The 22,806-nt window shown below is 35.8% G+C and overlaps 1 protein-coding gene across 11 annotated transcripts in view; it reads left to right on the top strand.

The window, feature by feature from the left end:
• The window catches only part of SENP7 (SUMO specific peptidase 7), a 170,799-nt gene that overhangs the window by 97,191 nt on the left and 50,802 nt on the right, over positions 1-22,806 (top strand). For 7 of the 11 annotated variants that reach the window (XM_027561898.1, XM_027561836.1, XM_027562205.1 and 4 more), the window contains one exon: positions 10,845-10,954. In XM_027561898.1, coding sequence (XP_027417699.1) covers positions 10,845-10,954 — 110 coding nt within the window. The remainder of the gene's footprint in view (positions 1-10,844; positions 10,955-22,806) is intronic. The other 4 variants (XM_027562138.1, XM_027562056.1, XM_027562008.1 and 1 more) reach the window with 1 other exon arrangement.

The following is a 22,806-nucleotide window of genomic DNA, read 5'->3' as shown; positions in this document are numbered from 1 at the left end:
CTGCCCTCAATCTTTCCCAGCATCAGGGTCTTTTCAAATGAGTCAGCTCTCCGCATGAGGTAGCCAAAGTATTGGAGTTTCAGCTTCAGCATCAGTCCTTCCAATGAACACCCAGGATTGATCTCCTTTAGGATGGACTGGTTGGATCTCCTTGCAGTCCAGGGAACTCTCAAGAGTCTTCTCCAACACCACAGTTGCACAAATGTGCAACTTTTTAATGTGCTGTCTAGGTTGGTCATAAGTTTCCTTCCAAGGAGCAAGTGTCTTTTAATTTCATGGCTGCAGTCACCATCTGCAATGATTTTGGAGCCCAGAAAAATAAAGTCAGCTACTGTTTTCACTGTTTCCCCATCTATTTGCCATGAAGTGATGGGACCAGATGCCATGATCTTTGTTTTCTGAATGTTGAGCTTTAAGCCAACTTTTTCACTCTCCTCTTTCACTTTCATCAAGAGGCTCTTTAGTTCTTCACTTTCTACCATAAGGGTGGTATCATCTGCATATCTGAGGTTATTGATATTTCTCTCGGGAATCTTGATTTCAGTTTGTGCTTCCTTCAGCCCAGCATTTCTCATGATGTACTCTGCATAGAAGTTAAATAAGCAGGGTGACAATATATAGCCTTGACGTACTCCTTTTCTTATTTGGAACCAGTCTGTTGTTCTATGTCCAGTTCTAACTGTTGTTTCCTGACCTGTATACAGGTTTCTCAAGAGGCAGGTCAGGTGGTCTGGTATTCCCGTCTCTTTCAGAATTTTTCATAGTTGATTGTGATCCACACAGTCAAAGGCTTTGGTATAGTCAATAAAGCAGAATAGATGTCTTTCTGGAACTCTCTTGCTTTTTTGATGATCCAGTGAATGTTGGTAATTTGTTCTCTGGTTCCTATACATTTTAGGATAAGTTTTTTTTTATTTCTTTGAAAAATGTCACTGTGTTTTTGATAAGATCGCATTGGATCTGTAGATTGCTTTAGGTAGTATTGACATGTTAAGTCTTCTAGTCCATGAACATGAGTTGTATTTCCATTCATTAATATCTTCTTTAATTTCTTTTAGCCATGTTTTATAATTTTCATTTTACAAGTCTTGTCTCCTTGGTTAAGTGCTTAGTTTTTTCTCTTCTTGAAGCTATTGTAAATAGAATTATTTCCTTAATTTCTTCTTTTGTTTATTACCTCTAATCATTTTTTATGTTTATGTATGTGTATGTGTGTAATCTTTAGAGTTTCTTACTTGCAAGATCATATCATCTGTAAACAGAGTATTTCTTTCCAGTTTCAATGCTTTTATGTTTATTTTTCTTGTATAATTGCTCTGGCTAGAACTTCTAGTACTGTGTTGACTAGAAGTGGTAAAAGTGGTCATCCTTGTCTTACTCCTTTTTCTAGAAGAAGAGCTGTCCATCGTTCATCATTGAGTTTGATGTTTACTGTGTGTTTTTCATATATGATCTTTGCTATGATGATGTAGGTAGTTTCTTTTCTTAGATTGTTGAATTTCATTTTTTAGTCATCAGGAAAGGGTACTGAATTTTGTGAAGTACTTTTTCTGTATTAATTGACATGACCATGTAGTTTTCCTCTTTCATTTTGTTAATGTGGTGTATTATTTTGATAGATTCTTGTACGTTGAACCATCCTTGCATCCCAGGAACCATGTTTGAATTTATACCAGCTTAATTTCATAAATGTGCTCCTTTATAGCTCTGTCCTCACATACTTTAAGTCATTGATGTCATAAAATTATATCTTTATGTGTTGTTTGTTCAAAAGCATAGTCTAATAATTTAAAGAATGTATCAGTTTCTTAAATCATGTATCAAACAAACAGGCATATTATAAACCAGAATTACAGTAATAGTAGATTTTATAATTATCTATGGATTTACTTTTACCAGTTATTTTTAGTTTTTCTTACAGGGCTGGTTTTACTTATAGTGGTAATGATTTTCCTCAGCTGTTGTTTACCTTAGTTATTGTTGTTCAGTCACCAAGTCATGTCCAACTCTTTGTGACCCCATTGACTGTGGCATATCAGGCTATTATATTGATAGATTCTTGTATGTTGAACCATCCTTTCATCCCAGGAACCATGTGGTTAGGATATATAACAATATGAACCATTTGGGGTATATTAATGAGAATTTTTCCTGTGTCCTCCACTATCTCCCAGAGTTTGTTCAAATTCCTGTCCCTTAAGTAGGTGATGCTGTCTAACCATCTCATTCTCTACTGCTTCATTTTCATTTTGCCTTCAGTCTTTCTCCTCATTTAGGATCTTTTCCGAAAGAGTTGACTCTTCACATCCGGTGGCCAAAGTACTGGAACTTCAGCATCAGTCCTTCCAATGAGTATTTGGGGTTGATTTCTTTTAGGATTGACTGATTTGACCTCCTTGCAGTCCAAGGGACTCTCCAAGAGTCTTCACCAGCACCACAGTTCAAAAGCATCAATTCTTTGGCACTCAGCCTTCTTTGACTTCCCTGGTGGCTCAGACGATAAAGCGTCTGTCTACAGTGCGGGAGACCCAGGTTCGATCCCTGGGTCGGGAAGATCCTCTGGAAAAGGAAATGGCAATCCACTCCAGTACTATTGCCTGGAAAATCCCATGGACAGAGGAGCCTAGTAGGCTACAGTCCATGGGGTTGCAAAGAGTCGGACACGACTGAGCGACTTCACTTTCACTTTCAGCCTTCTTTATGGTCCAGCTTTCACATCCATACACGACTGTTGGAAAAACTGTAACTTTGACTATGTGGACCTTTGTCGGCAAAGTGATGTCTCTGCTTTTTAACGTGCTATCTAGATTTGTTTATCTTAGAATGTCTTGATTTTGTTCTCATTTTTGAAGGATAGTATAGTCAGATATAGAATTCCTTGTTGATAGATTTTTTCCTTTGAATATACCAATTCAGTGTTTTTTGGCCAGCATGGTTTTTGATAAGAAATCTTCTCATAATCTTATTGAGGATCTCTTATGTGTGATGAGTCACTTTTTTCTTTGTGCTTTCAAGAAAGAGTTCTCTCTTTGCCTTTGTCTTTGGACAATTTAATTATAACTTTTCTTGATATAGGTCTCATTCAGTTTACTCTACGCGTAGTTCCTTGGGTTTCTTTGATGTTTATATTCATGTCTTTCATCAAATTTGGACTTCTTTGGTGATTATTTATTTAAATAATATCTTTGCCCTTTTCTGTCTCTTCTCCTGAGATACCAGCAATGTGTATATTAGTCCCTTTCTTGGTGTCCCATAGGTCCCTTAGGTTCTGTTTACCTTTCTTAAGTTTTTCTTCTTTCTGTTCCTCAGATTTGGTCCTTTTTATGGTCATATTTTCAGGTTCACTCACTGTTTCTTCTGCCTGCTCAAATCAGCTTTTGAATCTCTAATAAAATTTTCATTTCAGTTATTGTACATTTTTAGCTCCAGAATTTCCTTTTGGTTCATTTGTCTTTTATTGATATTTTCATCTTGTCACACAAATCATTTTCTTGATTTTGTTAAAGATTTTCTTTCTGTCTGTCTGTCTCTTTCTTTCCTTTTTCACCATGCTGTGCAGCATGTGGGAATCTTAGTTTCCTTACCAGGGGTTGAACCTGTGTTCCCTGCATTGGAAGTGCAACTCTTAACTGTTGAACTGCCAGGCAGGTCCCTGAGGATCTTGAAGATGGTCGTTTTAATGTCTTTACTTATTGAGTTTGCCATCTGCTATTTTTTTTTTTCAAGGACGGGTTCTGTTGATTAGTTTTTGTTTTTTCTTTTGAATTGGCCATTCTTTCCTGTTTCTTTGAATGTCATGTGATTTTTTTATTTTTGTTTTTGAAAACTTGACATTTGGATATTATAAGATGCGAAGTTTGAAGATCAGGTTCTTCTCCTTCCCCAGCATTTGCTGGATTTTTTCCCTTTGTTTGCTTAGTTTTTAAAATTGTTGCAATATGTCCCCATTCCAGGTATCAGTCTAATATGTAAATAAAAGGTCTTTTCAGGTCTTTTCTGAGCCTATGTCTTTCCATGGTCATGTTTGTGACTTTCTAAATTTCCTTGTACATGTTATTACTTTTTAATATCTTAGTCCTTAAATATTTATTTCCCATAAGGAGGAAATAGGAAAAATGAAGCGAAGAAATAGAACAAAATAGGTGCTAGCTCTTTTAATCTCCTGCATGTTGTTTTAGCTGAATGGAGAGACTGTTGCAACATGGTGATGGTTGTTACAGCAATGGCTGCCTGTCTCTATGTCTCCTTATCCATAATCAGAGACAGCAGTCAGTGATCAGAATACAGATTCCCAATATTTGAAAGACAAGGCCCTTATTGCTCATCTTGGTGATTGTAAGCCTGTGCAAACTGTTCTAAGAACTTGGACTTGGCTGCTTGTCTCAGAGCTGGGTATAGGTAACTGCTACCATCCAAATTGCCTTAATTGACCAAAGTTACTGTTGAACCTTTTGACTAGAAGTTACAAGCCTTCAGTAGACTCCAGAACTCCAAATTTCATCGGATTCTGCCAGCGCTGTTGTCTAGGTGAGAACATGGTTGGTGTCTCCTCAGTTCAGTTCAGTTCAGTTCAGTCGCTCAGTCGTGTCCGACTCTTTGCGACCCCATGAATCACAGCACGCCAGGCCTCCCTGTCCATCACCAGCTCCCGGAGATCACTCAGACTCACATCCATCGAGTCAGTGATGCCATCCAGCCATCTCATCCTCTGTTGTCGCCTTCTCCTCCTGCCCCCAATCCCTCCCAGCATCGGAGTCTTTTCCAATGAGTCAACTCTTCGCATGAGGTGGCCAAAAGTACTGGAGTTTCAGCTTTAGCATCATTCCTTCCAAAGAAATCCCAGGACTGATCTCCTTCAGAATGGACTGGTTGGATCTCCTTGCAGTCCAAGGGACTCTCAAGGGTCTTCAACACCACAGTTCAAAAGCATCAATTCTTCAGCGCTCAGCTTTCTTCACAGTTCCTTTCACATCCATATATGACTACTGGAAAAACCATAGCCTTGACTAGACGGACCTTTGTTGGCAAAGTAATATCTCTGCTTTTCAATATGCTATCTAGGTTGGTCATAGCTTTTCTTCCAAGGAGTAAGCGTCTTTTAATTTCATGGCTGCACTCACCATCTGCAGTCAATTTGGAGCCCCCTAAAATAAAGTCTGACACTGTTTCCACTGTTTCCCCATCTATTTCCCATGAAGTGATGGGACCAGATGCCATGATCTTCGTTTTCTGAATGTTGAGCTTTAAGCCAACTTTTTCACTCTCCTCTTTCACTTTCATCAAGAGGCTCTTTAGTTCCTCTTCACTTTCTGCCATAAGGGTGGTGTCATCTGCATATGTGAGGTTATTGATATTTCTCCTGGCAATCTTGATTTCAGCTTGTGCTTCTTCCAGTCCAGTGTTTCTCATGATGTACTCTGCATAGAAGTTACCTACTCTGCAATTTTCCTGAGGTCACTTAGTGTATATTTCATATCTTATTGTACAAGGGCCCTTGATTTATTCCTGCTGATTATTTTAGTACTTTTATAAATGTAAAAATTTCTAAGGGAATGGGGAAGGATTGGAAGTTTGAGATTAGCAGATGCAAACTATTGCATATAGGATGGATAAAGAACAGTATCCTGCTGTATAGCCAGGAAACTATATTCAGTATCCTGTGATAAACCATAATGGAAAAGAGTATGAAAAAGAATGTATACACAACATGTATAACTGAATCACTTTGCTTTACACTAGAAATTAACACATTGTAAATCAACTATACTTCAATAAAATTTAGAATTCTATGTTGTTAAATACTTTTGAAAATGTAGTAATTGATATATATATTGTACTATAAAGGAAGACTGTAGGTTAATAATTTGATAGTTTTTTATTTAAAAATTTTTTATTTTCAGAATTTTTACCCAGTTAAATAATACCATAATGAGTTGTTTTGTTAGTAATTATCATGGGTGAGAAGATTGTTGGTAAAGATTTAATTAATTTTATGGCTACTCTAATTAGTACGAAATTGCTTTCTCAGTTGTTTTTCATTTTGTCTTTTTTAACTGAATTAATTTAATTGATATGTTACTTACAGAATATTGTATTAATTTTAGATGTACAACATAATGATCTCATATACGTATATATTGCAAAATGATTAACACCATAAGTTTAGTTAACACCTATCACCACGTAGTTATATTTTTTTTCTTGTGATTAGAACTTGTAAGATCTACTATCTTAGCAACTTTCAAATATACAGTACACTCTTGTTATTAGTTATTACCTATAGTCATCATGCTGTACCTTGCATCCCCAAGACTTTTTTTTTAAATAACTGGAAACTTGTACCTTATTACCACCTGCAGTCATTTCATGCTCCTGGCTATAGTAACCACCAACCTGTTGCCTGTGTCTATGCATGTGTTGGTTTGTTTTTAAATTTAGATTCCCCATGTAAGTGAAGTCATATGCTATTTGTCTTTGTTTCATTTCACATAGCATAATGCCCTCAAGGCTCATTAATGTTGTCACAGATAGCAGGATTTCTTTCTTTTTCTTTTATGACTGAAAAATATCCCACTGTGTGTGTGTGTCACATTTTCTTTATCCATTCATCTATTGATGTGCACTTATGTTGTTTCCATGTCTTCATTATTGCAAATAATGCTTCAGTGAACGTGGGGGTATATGTATCTTTTTGAGGTAGTGATTTTGTTTCCTAAGCATAAACACCCAGAAGTAGAATTGCTAGACTGTATATTATATTTTTGATTTTTTGAGGTATATTCATACTGTTTTCCATAGTGACTGCACTAATTTACATTTCCACAGCACTCCATATCTTTTCCAACACTTGTTTCTCTCTTTTGGTAATAGCCATTCTCAGATTTGTGAAGTTATACTTCATTGCGGTTTTTACATACCTTTCCTTGATGATCAGTGCATGTGGAGCTCCTTTTCATGTACCTGTTGGTTGCTTGTAGTCTTTGGAGAAACTTCTGTTCAGTTTCTCTGCCCATTTTTTAATGAAATTGTTCTGTTTTTTTGGTTGAGTTGTATGGATTCTTTATATATCATGTGTTTTGAATATTAACTTCCTTATGAGATAGATGACTTAAAACTATTTCTCCTGCTCCATAAGTTGCCTTTTAATTTTGTTGATAGTTTTCTTTACTGTACAGCTTTGTGGTTCCACTTATTTTCTTTTGTTGTTTTTGTTTTGGTGTTTAATCCAAAAAATCACTGCCAAAACCAGCTTACGCTCATGTTTTTTCCTAGAAATTTTATGTTTTCAGGTTATATATGTAAATCTTTAATCTATTTTGTGTTGATTTTTGTATATGGTATAAGATATTGGTCCAGTTTCATTCTTTTGTATGTGGCTGTCAGGTTTTTCCTGCATCAGTTATTAAAGAGACTATCCTTTTCCCATGGTGTATTCTTGGCTCCTTTGTCATACATGAGTTGACCACACATGCCTGGATTTATTTCTGGCTCTCTATTCTGTTTCAGTCATTTATGTGTCTATTTTTCCATATTGTTTTGATTACTATGGCTTTGTAATTTAGCTTGAAATCATGAAGGGATTGAAATCAGTCCCTCTGGTTTTGTTTTTCCTTCTCAACATTGCTTTGGCTATTTGGGGTCTTTAGTGGTTGCATGCAAACTTTAAGATTGTTCTCTTTCTGTGAATAAGGCCATTGATATGTCCATAAAGATTGCTTTGAATCTGCAGGTTGCTTTACATAGGGTGAACATTTTAGCAATGTAACTTTTCCCCATCTATGAGTACAGAATATCATTCCATTTATTTGTGTTTTCTTCAGTTTCTTTCATCAGTGTCTTACAGTTTTCAGTGTACAGCTCTTTTTCCTTCTAGATTATATCTAAGTATAATTTTATTTTTTTTGCTGTAGTTTTAAATGGGATTTTCCCTCAATTTCTCTTTCAGATAGTTCATTATTTGTGTGTACAAATGCAACTGATTGTAGTATGGTGATTTTGTATCCTGAAACTTTAGTGAATTCATTTATTAGTTCTTAGAGTTGTTTTTTTTTTTTTTTTGGTTGGATTTTTTAAGGTTTTCTTTCTATAAAATCATATCATCTGCAAATGATGACAATTTTATGTCTTCCTTTCTGATATCGATTCATTTTATTTATTTATTTTTCATATTTAATTTTTTATAGCCACTATTACCAGTACTGTGTTGAATAAGAATGATCAGAATGGGTACCCTTCTTCATTTTAGAGGAGAAGCTTTTAATCTTTCAGTGTTTCATATGATGTTAGGTGTCATTTGTGATACTGGCCTTTATTGTGTTGAAGTACGTTCCTTCTATACCCAGGTTTTTTTTAATTTATTTTTTAATTGAAGGATAATTGCTTTACAGAATTGTGTTGGTTTTTGCCAAACATTGACACGAACCAGCCATATATACCCAGGTTTTTGAGTTTTATAGTGAAAGGATGTTGAATTTTGTTAAATGCTTTTTCTGTACCTTTTGAGGGATCAAATGATTTTTATCTTTCATTTTACCTATGTGCTTTATCACATTGATTCGTGTATGCTGTACCATTCTTGCATCTCTGAATAAGTCCCATTTGATCATGGTGTATGATTCTTTTAATGTGTTGTGGAGTTTGGTTTCCTAATAATTTGATGAGAGTTTTTGCATCCCTATGCATCAGGGGTATTTGATTTATATTTTTCTTTTACCGTCCTGTCCTTATCTAGCTTTGGTATTAGTGATGGCCTTCTAAACTGAGTTTAGAAGTGTTCTTCCCTCGTAAACTTTTTGAAAGAGTTTGTAAAAGATTGGCATTAATTCTTATTTGATAGACTTGCCAGTGAAACCATTTGGTCCTGAACTTTTCTGTATTGGAAGGTTTTTGATTACTAATTCAGTCTCCATATTTGTTATTGATCTGTTCAGATTTTCTTTTTCTTCATAATATATTTTCGTAGGTTGTATGTTTCTAATTATTTGTCCCTTTCTTCTAGGTTATATGATTTGTTGATGTATAACTTTTTATAATCATCACTTACAATACTTTGTATTTCTGTACTACCAGTTGTAATGATTTTATTTATTGGGTGGGCCAGAAAATTCATGTTTTTCCATAAGATGGTACTGAAAAAAACCTGAAAAAATTTTTTGGCCAGCCCAGTACAAGTCTTTTTGCCCTTAGTCCAGCCAGTAGGTTTTTTTATCCTCCCCATAACACTGGCTCTTCAGTTCAGTCGCTCAGTTGTGTTCGACTCTTTGTGACCCATGGACTGCAGCACACCAGACTTCCCTGTTCTTCACCAACTCCAAGAACTTACTCAAACTCATGTCCATTGAGTCAATGATGCCATACAGCCATCTCATCCTCTGTCGTCCCCTTTTCCTTCCACCTTCAGTCTTTCCCAGCATCAGGGTCTTCAAATCAGTCAGTTCTTCACATCAGATGGCTAAAGTATTGGAGTTCATCTTCAGCATCAATTCTTCCAATGAATATTCAATACTGATTTCCTTTACGATGGACTGGCTCTTAGGTTATCCATATTGTTGGCATACAATTATTCATAGTAGTGTTTAGATGATCTGTTTTTCTTTGAGTCTTTTTTTTTTCTTGGTTTGTCTAGCTAAAGGTTTGTCAGTTTTGTTTTAAAAAATAAGCTCTTAGTTTGGATCTTTTCTATTGTTTTTCTTATCTCTTTTTTATTTACTTTTTCTCTGGTCTTTATTGTTTCTTTCCTTCTGCTAACTTTGGGCTTAATTTATATTTTTTTCTGGTTCCAAGAGGTGTAAAGTGAGGTTTTTCAGTGGAGTTCTTTCTTGTTTTTTAATGTAACTTTTATTGCTATTAACTGCCCTCGTAGAACATTTCATGGATTTTGAAATTTTTGCTTATGTATATATTTGTTTCAAGATACTTCTTGATATTCCTTTTGGTTTCTTCTTTAGCCAGTTGATTTTCAGGAGCACATTGTTTAATCTTCCTATTTTTTTTTGAATTTTTCAGACTTCTTCCTGTTATTGATTTCTTGTTTTATGCTCTTGTGATTGGGAGAGATTTTTTTGTGTGTGTCTTAAGTTTGCTAAGATTTGCTTTGTGACCTATCTTAAAACATCCTGGAGAATGTTCTGTGTTGTTTTATAAAAACATGTTAGGTCTATTTGATCAAGTTTATGGTTCACTCCAATGTTCCTTCTTGATTTTTTTTTTTTTTTGGGTCTGGATGATCTAATGATAACTGAAAGTGGGGTAGGTATTAATGTCCCATACTATTATTGTATTATGTTTTCATAGTAGTGGTATTATGTTAATCATCCAAAATTTGGTTTTAATACATTTGAAATATTTAACCAGTAGCTTATATTTTAAACTATTTTCTCTGTAGGTAAAATTTGTTACCACACCCTAAGTCTTATTTTGTATGTAACTTCTGATACGTGAACTATGCATCAAACATATTAATGATTACTTTTGACTTATTTTTTGATTACACATAAGTGTGATTATCATCTACTTGTGTTCAGGGAATGTTTACTTTTTAGATCCCTTTGATATATTTAGCACTTGTATTTTTCTTTGTTCACTTTGCCTGTGCACAATTTTGGAAGAATAAAACATTTCTTGTTTTTTTCTTTCAAAGAAACATGGAGAATTTAAAGATAGAATAGGAAGGAGAACTTATTTTTCAAATCATAGTTTAATATTCTTTCTACTGTTCAGACCACATACTCTGCTATATAAGACTTTATTTGTGATCTGTTATTTTTATCTTGAATATATGCCAACTGGCTTCTAAATTTATTTTTGCTTAGAAGAATTGAGTGTAATAATATTTTGTTTTGCAGCAGTTCACAATCAAGTAAGACAGACAATTATGCAAAGCAGACTTCTTACACTAAAGAAAAACGAAGAGATGATGATGGCATTTCTTTTATGTCTGATACTCAGCCTAAAGGTTTGTGAACCTCAGAAAACTGTTGCCATTTGAATTTTTGTCTATTGTAGTTTTAGTACTATTTGAATTATAACTATATTTATCCATGAAAGTAAAGAGAGATTTTTTAGCAACACAAAGAAAATTGCTAAATTTACTATTTGTATCCTACAGTGTACATCTCTTGATTTATTTACTAAATCTGGAAGTTAAATTTGAATATTATTTCTTGTCATTTTTTTGTTTGGCTGGCATATAGCAATAAAGTTATAATGTTAATTTGTCTGTTTCTAAATATTACTTTCATGAAAGTGAAAATGTTTATCACTGAGTCATGTCTGACTCTTTGAGACCTCATGGACTATATAGCCAGCCAGGCTCCTCAGTCCATGGAATTCTCAAGGCGAGAATACTGGAGTGGGTTGCCATGCCCTTCTCCAAGGGATCTTCCTGACCCAGGGATCGAACCTGGGTCTCCTGCATTAGTAGACAGATTCTTTACCGTCTGAGCCATGGATCTGTCTAGTCATTGATATTATTGCTAATTCTATTATTATTATTGGCTTTCCACTGCCTGTCTTCCTAGTATGAAATATATTCTTGTTTTTTTTTTTAATTTATTTATTTTTAATGTGAGGACATTTGCTTTACATTGTGTTGGTTTCTGCCATACATCAACATGAATCAGCCACAGGTACATTCTTTATTCATTAGAATTTTTCTCAACTCTAGTAGGAGGATTCCAATACAAGTCACTTTTAGCAAATTTAAAGGTAAATACATCCCAGACTTCTAAATATTCATTGTAGGTTTTCTTGCCTGTAGGATTAATGAATTGACTTCTTTTTGTCTCTTTTTAAAAAGACTTTTAAATAATTTAATATACAAATTTTCACCAAAACCAATTCATAAACTAGTCATGTGTGAAACTAACACTTTCCAGGGTCTCTTCGATTATTGATAGCTTCAAGCTAGTTGAAATATTTTGTTTTCTGAATGATTTTATAAATTATTCACAAGAAAAGGTGGTCCTTTAATGATATTGTGTAAAAATTTTTTGTATTTCATTTGGAACACAGTTGTTTTCACATTTTAAATACTCTTTTTCATAGAAGAGAACACTTGCAAGGAAACTAGTATCTTTGACGTATACAGGAAACCAGCTGTAACTCTTACGAGGGCAGTCTCTAGAGAAAGTATTATGACTGTAGATGTAATCTTTCAATTGATTACTAAATACGATCTGCATGTAATGGAGGACTTTTTTTTTTTTTTTAAACAAATTGTCCTTTTCCTAGAAATAATTATCCTTGCTTACAGTATAAAAATAAAGGTGGATTTGTATTTGTGCAAGTGGGCTCAATTCAGATACCATCAAAACACTGTTAAACCTTCATTACTTTTCTTGGTAGAGTAGGAATAGTTAAATAAAAAGCTTTCTAATTTATGTCCTTCAGTATTCCTTCAAAGTAACAAATTCTAGACTTACAGCAGGGAAAAATGAATGATAAAAAAAGCACTATATAGTTTCTTAGTATCCCTGAAGGTTCTCCTCTTAGGTAAAGTGTTTTAAAGAAAGTTAGCTATTGAAACATTATTAAAACTCACAGTATTTTCATCCTATAGATAATTGTGTCTAATACCAATTGTTTAACAAAAGCCTATAAATTAATGGGTGTTCTGAATTAAATCCCAGGTATACCACTGAAAAAAGTTTTTTCTTCCAGTTTTTTATAATTGACAGCACTGTATAAGGTGAATAGTATAATGATTTCATTTATATATATCATGAAATGATTATCACAATGAGTTTAGTCAACATCCATTTATTCATATAGATGCATGGTTTTGTTTCTGGGCTTTTTATTCCATTCCATTTACCTATCTAGAAAAAAATTTTCCTTATGATGAGAACTCAGGATTTACTCTTAACAACTTTCATATATAACATAGAGCAGTGTTAATTTCATTTGTCATGTTATATATTATGTCTCTTAAAACTTATTTATTTTATAATAGGAATTTTGTACATGTTGACTGCCTTCATTCGATTCTTCCTCCCCCTGTCTCTGATAACCACAAATCTTGTCTCATTTTCTGATTTTGTTTTTGAATTATAATCAAATTATACAACACTGTATTAGTTCCTGTTACACAGCATAGTGATTCAGTATTTCTGTACATTTCAAATAATCACCATGATAAGTCTAGTTTTGATCTGTCATATACAGACATTGTGGTTTAGTCACTAAGTTGTGTCTGACTCTTGCGACCCCATGGTCTGCAGCCTGCCATGTTCCTCTACCCATGGGATTCTCCAGGCAAGAATACTGGAATGGGTTGCCATTTCTTTCTCCAGTGGCTCTTCCTGACCCAGGAATCAAACCCAGGTCTCCTGCATTGCAGGCAGTTTCTTTACCAACTGAGCTATTCCTCACACTCAGTATACCTTTATTTTGTAGTGCCTTAAGTTTGCCTTGTAAAACTTGCTTTTATGAATATAATACATTGGAAATATTTAACATTCTTTTGTTTATAGGAATTTGTTAGCTGTTTAATTTTATATGGTAACGATATTTGCAAGTTAAATATATATATATATATATATATATATATATATTTCAGGTAGAGTCCTGTTTTTTTAAAATAATGTCTGACGCTATCTAATACATTTATTCCAGTTTCCCATGAGATTGTCTTGACTGATTTGCAGTTAGTGAACTTCTTGGAGAAAAACTGCTATATTGGGGTTTTCCAAGCCTTAGTTCTTTCATCAGTTTTTAAAAAATTTTATATTTTATATTGGAGTATAGTTGATTAACCGTATTGTGTTAGTTTCAGGTGTACAACAAAGCAATTCAGTTACAAATATACATGTATCTAAATATACATGTGTCTTTTTCAAGTTATTTTCCCAATTAGGTTGTTACAGAATATTGAGCATAGTTCCCTGTGCTATATAGCAGTCCTTGGTTATCCACTTTAAATACAGAAATGTGTACATGTCAGCTCCAAATTCTATTACTCTTTCCTCCTACCCTTCCCCCCTGGTAACCATAGTTCTCTAAGTCTATAAGTCTGTTTCTGTTCTGTAAATAAGTTCATTTGTATCATTTTTATAAGACTCTGCATATAAGAAATATCATATATTTATCTCTGTCTGTCTGACTTACTTCACTCAGTATGGTAATCACCAGGTCCATCTATGTTCCTGCGAATGGCATTATGTTATTCTTTTTAATGGCTGAGTAATATTCCATTGTATATATGTACCATATCTTTATCCATTCTTATGTTGATGGCTATTAGATTGCTTCCATATCGTGGTTATTGTTAACAGTGCTGCAATGAATATTAAGGTGTATGTATCCTCTCAGATTATGTTTTTTTGGATATATGGCCAGGAGTAGGATTGAAGGATCATATGGTAGCTCTATTTTTGCAAACCTCCATACTCTTATCTGTAGTGACGGCACCAATTTACATTCCCACCAAACATGTAGGAGGGTCCCCTTTTCTTCACACCCTCTCTAGCATTTATTGTTTGTATATTTTTTGATGATAGCCATTTTGACTGGGTGAGGTGATAGATATCATTATACTTTTGATTTGCATTTCTCTCATATTGTAAAAGATGATGGTGTTAAAGTGCTGCACTCAACATGTCAGCAAATTTGGAAAACTCAGCAGTGGCCACAGGACTGGAAAAGGTCGGTTTTCATTCCAGTCCAAGAAAGGCAATGCCAAAGAATGCTGAAACTACTGCACAATTGCACTCATCTCACACGCTAGTAAAGTAATGCTCAAAATTCTCCAAGCCAGGCTTTAGCAATTTTGAACCATCAACTACCAGATGTTCAACCTGAATTTACAAAAAGTGAGAGGAACCAGAGATCAAATTGCCAACATCCGTTGGATCAGCAAAGAGCAAGAGAGTTCCAGAAAAATATCTGCTTCTGCTTTAAAGCCTTTGACTGTGTGGATCACAACAAACTGTGGAAAAATTTTTTTTTTTTTTTTTGAGCTAAAGAAATCACTGTTTTATTTCTCAGAACTATTGGTTTAAGCAACACCTTTTTTTTAAAATTTACAATATTGTATTGGTTTTGCCATATATCAACATGAAAATTCTTAAAGGGAATACCAGACCACCTGACCTGCATCCTGAGAAATCTGTATGCAGGTCAAGAAGCAACAGTTAGAACTGGACATGGAACAACAGACTGGTTCCAAATCAGGAAAGGAGTACGTCAAGGCTATATATTGTGACCCTGCTTATTCAGCTTGTGTGCAGAGTATATCATGTGAAATGCCTGGCTGGATGAAGCACAAGCTGGAATCAAGATTGCTGGGAGAAATATCGATGACCTCAGATACGCAGATGACACCACCCTTATGGCAGAAAGCAAAGAACTAAAGAGCCTCTTGATGAAAGTGAAAGAGGAGAGTGAAAAAGTTGGCTTAAAGCTCAATATTCAGAAAAATAAGATCATGGCATCTGGTCCCATCACTTCATGGGAAATAGATAGGGAAACAGTGGAAACTGTAGCTGACGTTATTTTTCTGGGCTCCAAAACCATTGTAGATGGTGATTGCAGCCATGAAATTAAAAGACGCTTGCTGCTTGAAAGGAAAGTTATGAGCAACCTAGATAGCATATTAAAAAGCAGAGACATTACTTTGCCAACAAAGAGTCGGACATTACTGAGCGACCAAACTGAACTGAACTGAGACAGTATATTAAAAAACAAAGACGTTACTTTGCTGACAAATGTCTGTCTAGTCAAAGCTATGGTTTTTTCAGCAATAATGTATGGATGTGAGAGTTGGACTATAAAGAAAGCTGAGCACCGAAGAATTGATGCTTTTGAACTGTTGTGTTGGAGGAGACTCTTGAGAGTCCCTTGGACTGCAAAGAGATCCAAACAGTCAGTCCTAAAGGAAATCAGTCCTGAATATTCATTGAAAGGGCTGATGCTGAAGCTGAAACTCCAGTACTTTGGCTACCTGATGCGAAGAACTGGCTCATTGGAAAAGACCCTAATGCTGGGGAAAATTGAAGGCGGGAGAAGGGTATGACAAAGGATGAAAAGGTTTGATGGCATCACTAACTCGATGGACATGAATTTGAGTAAGCTCAAACTCAAAGTGTTGGTGAGGGACAGGAAGGCCCGGTGTGCTGCAGTTCATGGGATTGCAAATAGTCGGATACGACTGAGCGACTGAACTGAACTGAATAATTAGTAATGTTGAACATCTTTTCATGTGCCTCTTGGCCATCTGTATATCTTCTTTGGGGAAGTATCTGTTTGATCTTCTGCCCATTTTTGATTGGATTGTTTGTTTTTTGTGATATTAAGTCACATGAGCTGTTTGTAAAATTTGGAGACTAATCCCTTGTCGGTCACATCATTTCAATTGTTTTCTCCCATGTTTTGGATTCTCTTTTCATTTATTTATGATTCCTTAACTGTACAAAAACATTTAGTTTAGTTCTCATTTGTTCATTTTTATTTTTATTTCCATTATGCTTGGAGATAGATCATAAATATATTGCTGCAGTTTTTGTCAAGAGAGTGTTTTGCCAATGTTTTCCTCTAAGAGTTTTATAGTGTGTGGTCTCACATTTAGGTCTTTAATCTATGTTAAGCTTATTTTTGTGTATGGTTTTAAAGAATTTTCTAATTTCATTTTTTTTTTTTACATGTAGCTGTCCAGTTTTCCTAGCACCATTTATTGAAGGGACTGTTTTTTCCTCCTTTTTATAGTTTGCCTTCTTTTTCATAGATTAACTGACCATAGATGCATGGGTTTGTTTATTCCATTCCATTTACCTATCTTTCTTTTTGTGCCTGTACCCTACTGTGTGGATAACTGTGCTTTGAAGTGTATAGTCTGAAGTCAGGGAACAGCATGCTTTCTTTAGCTTCATTTTTCTTTCCCAAGATTGCTTTGGCTATTCAGGGTCTTTTGTGTCTCAATACAAATTTTAAGATTTTTTTGTTCTAGTTCTATAAAAAATGCCATTGATAATTTGATACAGATTGTATTGAATCTGTAGATTGCCTTTGGTAGTATAGTCATTTTGACAATATTGATACTTTGAATCCAAGTACATGATATATATTTCCATCTGTTTGTGTCATTTTTTATTTCTTTCATGAGTGTCTTAATAGTTTATGGAGTACAGGTCTTGGTTTGTTTATTCCTAGGTATTTTATTCTTTTTGATGTGATGGTGAATGGGATTGTTTTCTTAATTTCTCTTTCTGATCTTTCATTTTTAGTGTGTGTATAGCAATGCAGTAGATTTCTGTGTATTAATTTGTAACCTGCAGCTTTACCAAATTAATTGATGAGCTGCAGTAGTTTCCTGGTAGTGTCTTTAGAATTTTCTATGTATAGTATCATGCATCTGCAAACAGTGACAATTTAATTTCTTTTCCAATTTGAATTCCTTTTATTTCATTTTCTTTGATTGCTATAGCTAGGACTTCCAAAACTATGTTGAATAAATGTGGTGAGAGTGGACATCCTAATCTTGTTTCGATCTCAGAGAAAATGCATTTAGCTTTTCACTACTGAGTATGATATTAACTGTAGGTTTGTTTCTACAAACAGTAGGTTTGTAGGCCTTTATTATGTTGCCCACTTTCTGGAGAGTTTTTATTATAAATGGGTGTTGAATTTTGTCAAAAGCTTTTCTTTTGAAAAGCTTTTTGGATGATCATATGGCTTTTACTCTTCAGTTTGTTGATGTGGTGTAGCACACTGATTTGTGGATTTTGAAAAATCCGTGCATCCCTAGGATAAATCCAATGTGATAATGGTGTATGCACCTTTAATGTATCCTTGAATTCAGATTGCTAGTATTTTGTTCAGGATTTCTGTGACTGTGTTCATTAGTGATATTGGCCTGTAATTTTTTTTTTTTGTGATATCTTTTTCTGGTTTTGACAGCAGGATGATGGTGGCTTGACAGAATTTGTTTGGGAGTTTTCCTTCCTCTGCAGTTTTTGGGAACAGTTTCAGAAGGCTAGGTGTAGCTTTTTTCTCAGTGTTTGATAGAACTCAATTCTGAAGCCATCTGGTCTTGGGCTTTTATTTTTTGGGAGTTTTTAAGTCATAGTTTGAATTTTGATGCTTGTAATTGGTCTGTTCGTATTTTCTTTGTCTTCCTGATTCAGTCTTGAAAGATTGTACCTTCCCTGGTGGCTCAGAGGTTAAAGCGTCTGCCTGGAATGCAGGAGACCCAGGGTCGATCCCTGGGTTGGGAAGATCTCCTGGAGAAGGAAATGGCAACCTACTCCAGTACTCTTGCCTGGAGAATTCCATGGACTGAGGAGCATGGTAGGCTACAGTCCATGGAGTTGCAAAGAGTCAGACATGACTGAGCGACTTCACTTTCACTTTCAAGAATTTTTCCAGCTTGTTTTATTGGCATACAGCTATGATCCTTTGTATTTCTGTGATATTAGTTGCAATTTCTTTTTCATTTCTAATATTGATTTGAGTCTTTTATCTCGATAACTCTGGCTAAAGGTTTATTAATTTTGTTTATTTTTCAAAGAACTAGCATTTAGTTTCATTGACCTTTACTGTTGTTTTCTTTGGCTCTATTTCACTTAAATCTACTCTGGTCTGTATGATTTCTTTTTGTCTACTAACTTTAGATTTTGCTTGTTGTTCTTTCTCTAGTCACTTTAGGTATAAGCTTAGGTTGTTTATTTGAGATTTTTGCTTCCAGAGGTAAGATTGTATTGCTATAAACTTCTCTCTTAGAACTGCTTTTGCTGCATCTCAATAGATTTTGGATCATTGTGCTTTCATTTTATTTGTCTTTAGGTATTTGTTTGATATCCTCTTTGATTTTTTCTAAGGGATTTTTGCCCACAGTAATGCATACAATGATCATCTGAATTAAATTCACCCATTCCAGATCGTTTTAGTTCACTGATTCCTGAAATGTTCACTCTCACCATCTCCTATTTGAGCACTTCCAATATACCTTGATTCATGAGCCTAACATTTCAGGTTCTATGCAATATTGTTCTTCATAGCATCAGAATTTACTTCATCACCAATCACGTCCACAACTGGGATTTGTTTTTGCTTTGGCTCCATCTCTTCATTTTTTCTGGAGTTATTTCTCCACTCTTCTCCAGTAGCATATTGGACACCTACCAACTTGGGGAGTTCATCTTTCAGTGTCATATCTTTTTGCCTTTTCATGCTATTCCTGGGCAAGAATCCCTTAGAAGAAATGGAGTAGCCCTCATAGTCAACAGAAGAGTCTGAAATGCAGTACTTGGGCACAGTCTCAAAAATGCAGAATGATCTCTGTTCATTTCCAAGGCAAACCATTCAATATCACAGTAATAAAGTCTATGCTCCACTTTGAGTGTTCTCTAGTGTCTCAGATGGTAAAAAGTTTGCCTACAAATTGGGAGACCCAGGTTAGATTCATGGGTTGGGAAGATCCTGTGGAGAAGGGAATGGCAAACCACTCTAGTATTCTTGCTTGGAAAATCCTGTGGGTGGAGGGACCTGGTGAGCCCCAATCCATGGAGTTGCAGAGTCAAACATGACTGAGCAGCTAACACACAATCCAAGTTTATGCCTCAACTGCTAGTGATGAAGAAGCTGAAGTTGAATGGTTCTATGATGACCTACAAGAACTTCTAGAAGTAACACCAAAAAAAGATTTCCTTTTCATTATAGGGACTGGGATGCAAAAGTAGGAAGTCAAGAGATACCTGGAATAACAGGCAAATTTGGCCTTGGAGTATAAAATGAAGCAGGGAAAAGGCTAACAGAGTTTTGCCAAGAGAACGCACTGGTCATAGCAAACACCCTTTTCCAACAACACAAGAGATGACTCTACACATGGATGTCACCAAATCATCAGTACTGAAATCAGATTGATTTTATTCTTTGCAACCAAAGATGCAGAAGCTCTATACAGTCAAAAACAACAAGACTGGGAGCTGACTGTGGCTCATATCATAAAGTCCTTATTGCAAAATTCGGACATAAATGAAGAGAGTAGGGAAACCACTGGACCATTCAGGTATGACCTAAATCAAATCCCTTACGATTATACAGTGGAAGTGACAAATAGATTCAAGGGATTAGATCTGATAGAGTGCCTGAAGAACTATGGATGGAGGTTTGTGACATTGTATAGGAGGCAATGATCAAGACCATCCCCAAGCAAAAGAAGTACAAAAAGACAAAGTGGTTGTCTGAGGAGGCCTTACAAATAGCTGAGAAAAGAAGAGAAGCTGAAGGCAAAGGAGAAAAGGAAAGCTATACCCATCTGAATGCAGAGTTTCAGAGACTAGCAAGGAGAGATAAGAAAGCCTTCCTCAGTGATCAGTGCAAAGAAATAGAGGAAAACAATAGAATGGGAAAGACCAGAGATCTCTTCAAGAAAATTAGAGATACCAAGGGAACATTTCATGCAAAGATGGGCACAATAAAGGACAGAAATGGTATGGACCTAACAGAAGCAGAAGATATTAAGAAAAAATGGCAAGAATACACAGAAGAACTGTACCAAAAAGATCTTCATGACCCAGATAACCATGGTGGTGTGATCACTCACCTAGAGCCAGACATCCTGAAGTGCAAAGTCAAGTGGGCCTTAAAGCATCACTATGAACAAAGCTAGTGGAGGTGATGGAATTCCAGCTGAGCTATTTCAAGTCCTAAAAGATGATTCTGTAAAAGTGCTGCACCCAATATGCCAGCAAATTTGGAAAAGTCAGCAGTGGCCGCAGAACTGGAAAAGGTCAGTTTTCATTCCAATTCCAAAGAAAGGCAATGCCAAAGAATGTTCAAATGACTGCACAATTGCATTCATCTCACATGCTAGCAAAGTAATGCTCAAAATTCTCCAAGTGAATCTTCAGCAGTATGTGAACTGTGAAATTCCAGATGTTGAAGCTGGATTTAGAAAAGGCAGAGGAACCAGAGATCAGATTGCCACCATCCAGGGGATTATAGAAAAAGAAGAAAGTTCCAGAGAAACATCTGTTTATTGACTATGCCAAAACCTTTGACTTTGTGGATCTCATCAAAGTGTGGAAAATTCCTCAAGAGATGGGAATACTAGACCACCTTTCCTGCCTCCTGAGAAATCTGTTGCAGGTCAAGAAGCAAAAGTTAAAACCAGGCATGGAACAATATATTGTTTCCAAATTGGGAAAGGAGTATGTCAAGGGTGTGTATTATTACCCTGCTTATTTAGCCTATGTGCAGAGTATATCATGTGAAATGTCCGGCTGGATGAAGCATAAGCCAGAGTCAAGATTGCCGGGAGAAATATCAATAACCACAGATATGCAGATGCCACCACCCTTATGGCAGAAAATGAAGAGGAACTGAGGAACTTCTTGATGAAAGTGAAAGAGGAGAGTGAAAAAGCTGGCTTAAAACTCAGTACTCAAAATCTAAGATAATGGTGTCTGGTCCCATTACTTCGTGACAAATAGATGGGTAAACAATGGAAACGGTGAGAGACTTTATTTTTTTGGGCTCCAAAATCACTGTACCAGATGGTGACTGCAGCCATGAAATTCAAAGATGCTTGCTCCATTTAAGAAAAGCTATGACCTACCAGACAACATATTAAAAAGCAGAGACATTACTTTTCTGACAAAGGTCCATCTAGTCAAAGCTATGGTTTTTCCAGTAGTCATGTATGGATGTGACAGTTGGACCATAAAGATAGCTGAACACCGAAGAATTGATGCTTTTGAACTGTGGTGTTAGAGAAGACTCTTGAGAGTCCCTTGGACTGCAGGGAGATCCAACCAGTCAATCCTAAAGGAAATCAATCCTGAATATTCATTGGAAAGACTGATGCTGAAGCTGAAGCTTCAATACTTTGGCCATCCAATGCGAAGAGCTGACTCAATGGTAAAGGCCCTGATGCTGGGAAAGATTGAAGGCAGGAGGAGAAGGGGACAACAGAGGATGAGATGACTGGAGGGCATCACTAATTCGATTTATTCGAGTTTGAGCAAGGTTCAGGAGTTGGTGATGGACAGGGCAGTTGGTATGCTGCAGTCCATGGGGTTGCAAAGAGTGGGACATGACTGAGTGACTGAACTGAACTTAATTTCTTCAGTGTTATATTGACTGTTTAATAGCATATTTAGTCTACATGCTTGTTTTTTTTAGTTTTTTTTTCTCATAGTTTATTTCTGATCTCATAGTGTTTTGGTTGGAAAAGATGCTTGATATGATTTTAGTGTTTTAAAATTTACTGGTGCTCTCTTTGTGGCCCAGCATGTGTTCAATGCAAAGAATATTCCATTTTCACATGAGAAGAATGTGTATTCTTCTGCTTTTGGATGGAATGGTCTGTAGATAGCAGTTAAGTCCACCTGGTCTAGTGTGTCATTTAGAACTGCTGTTGCCAGTGTTCTTTTCCCTTTCATTGAGTCCAGGCCTCCCCAGTAGGCCCTTCAATACTAGCAGTTAAGTCTGCCCAGTCTCTTTATGAAGTTACTGCCTTTTGACCGTGGGTTCTGGTTTGCACAGACTTTGTATGCGCGCTTTAAGAGTGGAGTCTCCGTTTCACTTAGTCCTGTGAAAAACCTGTGATCAAACCCTACTGGCCTTCATAGTTAAATTCTCTGGGGACTCTTCCTTCTGTTGCTGGACCCCCAGGTTTGGAAGCCTGGTGTGGGGCTCCGAATTTTCACTTCAGTAGTTAAATTGTTTTCCCCTTTTTGAGTCATCCACCTTGTGGGTATGAAACTTGAGTTTATTGTGATTGTGCCCCTCCTACCATCTCACTGAGAACTCCTTTTTGTCTTTGGATGTTGGGTATCCTTTTTTGGTGGATTTGAGCATTTTTTTGTT

Source organism: Bos indicus x Bos taurus, chromosome 1 (assembly GCF_003369695.1).
Source record: "Bos indicus x Bos taurus breed Angus x Brahman F1 hybrid chromosome 1, Bos_hybrid_MaternalHap_v2.0, whole genome shotgun sequence".
Classification (NCBI taxonomy): Eukaryota; Metazoa; Chordata; class Mammalia; order Artiodactyla; family Bovidae; genus Bos; species Bos indicus x Bos taurus.
Note: the sequence above shows the minus strand (reverse complement) of the source record. Positions and strands in the feature narration are given on the sequence as shown.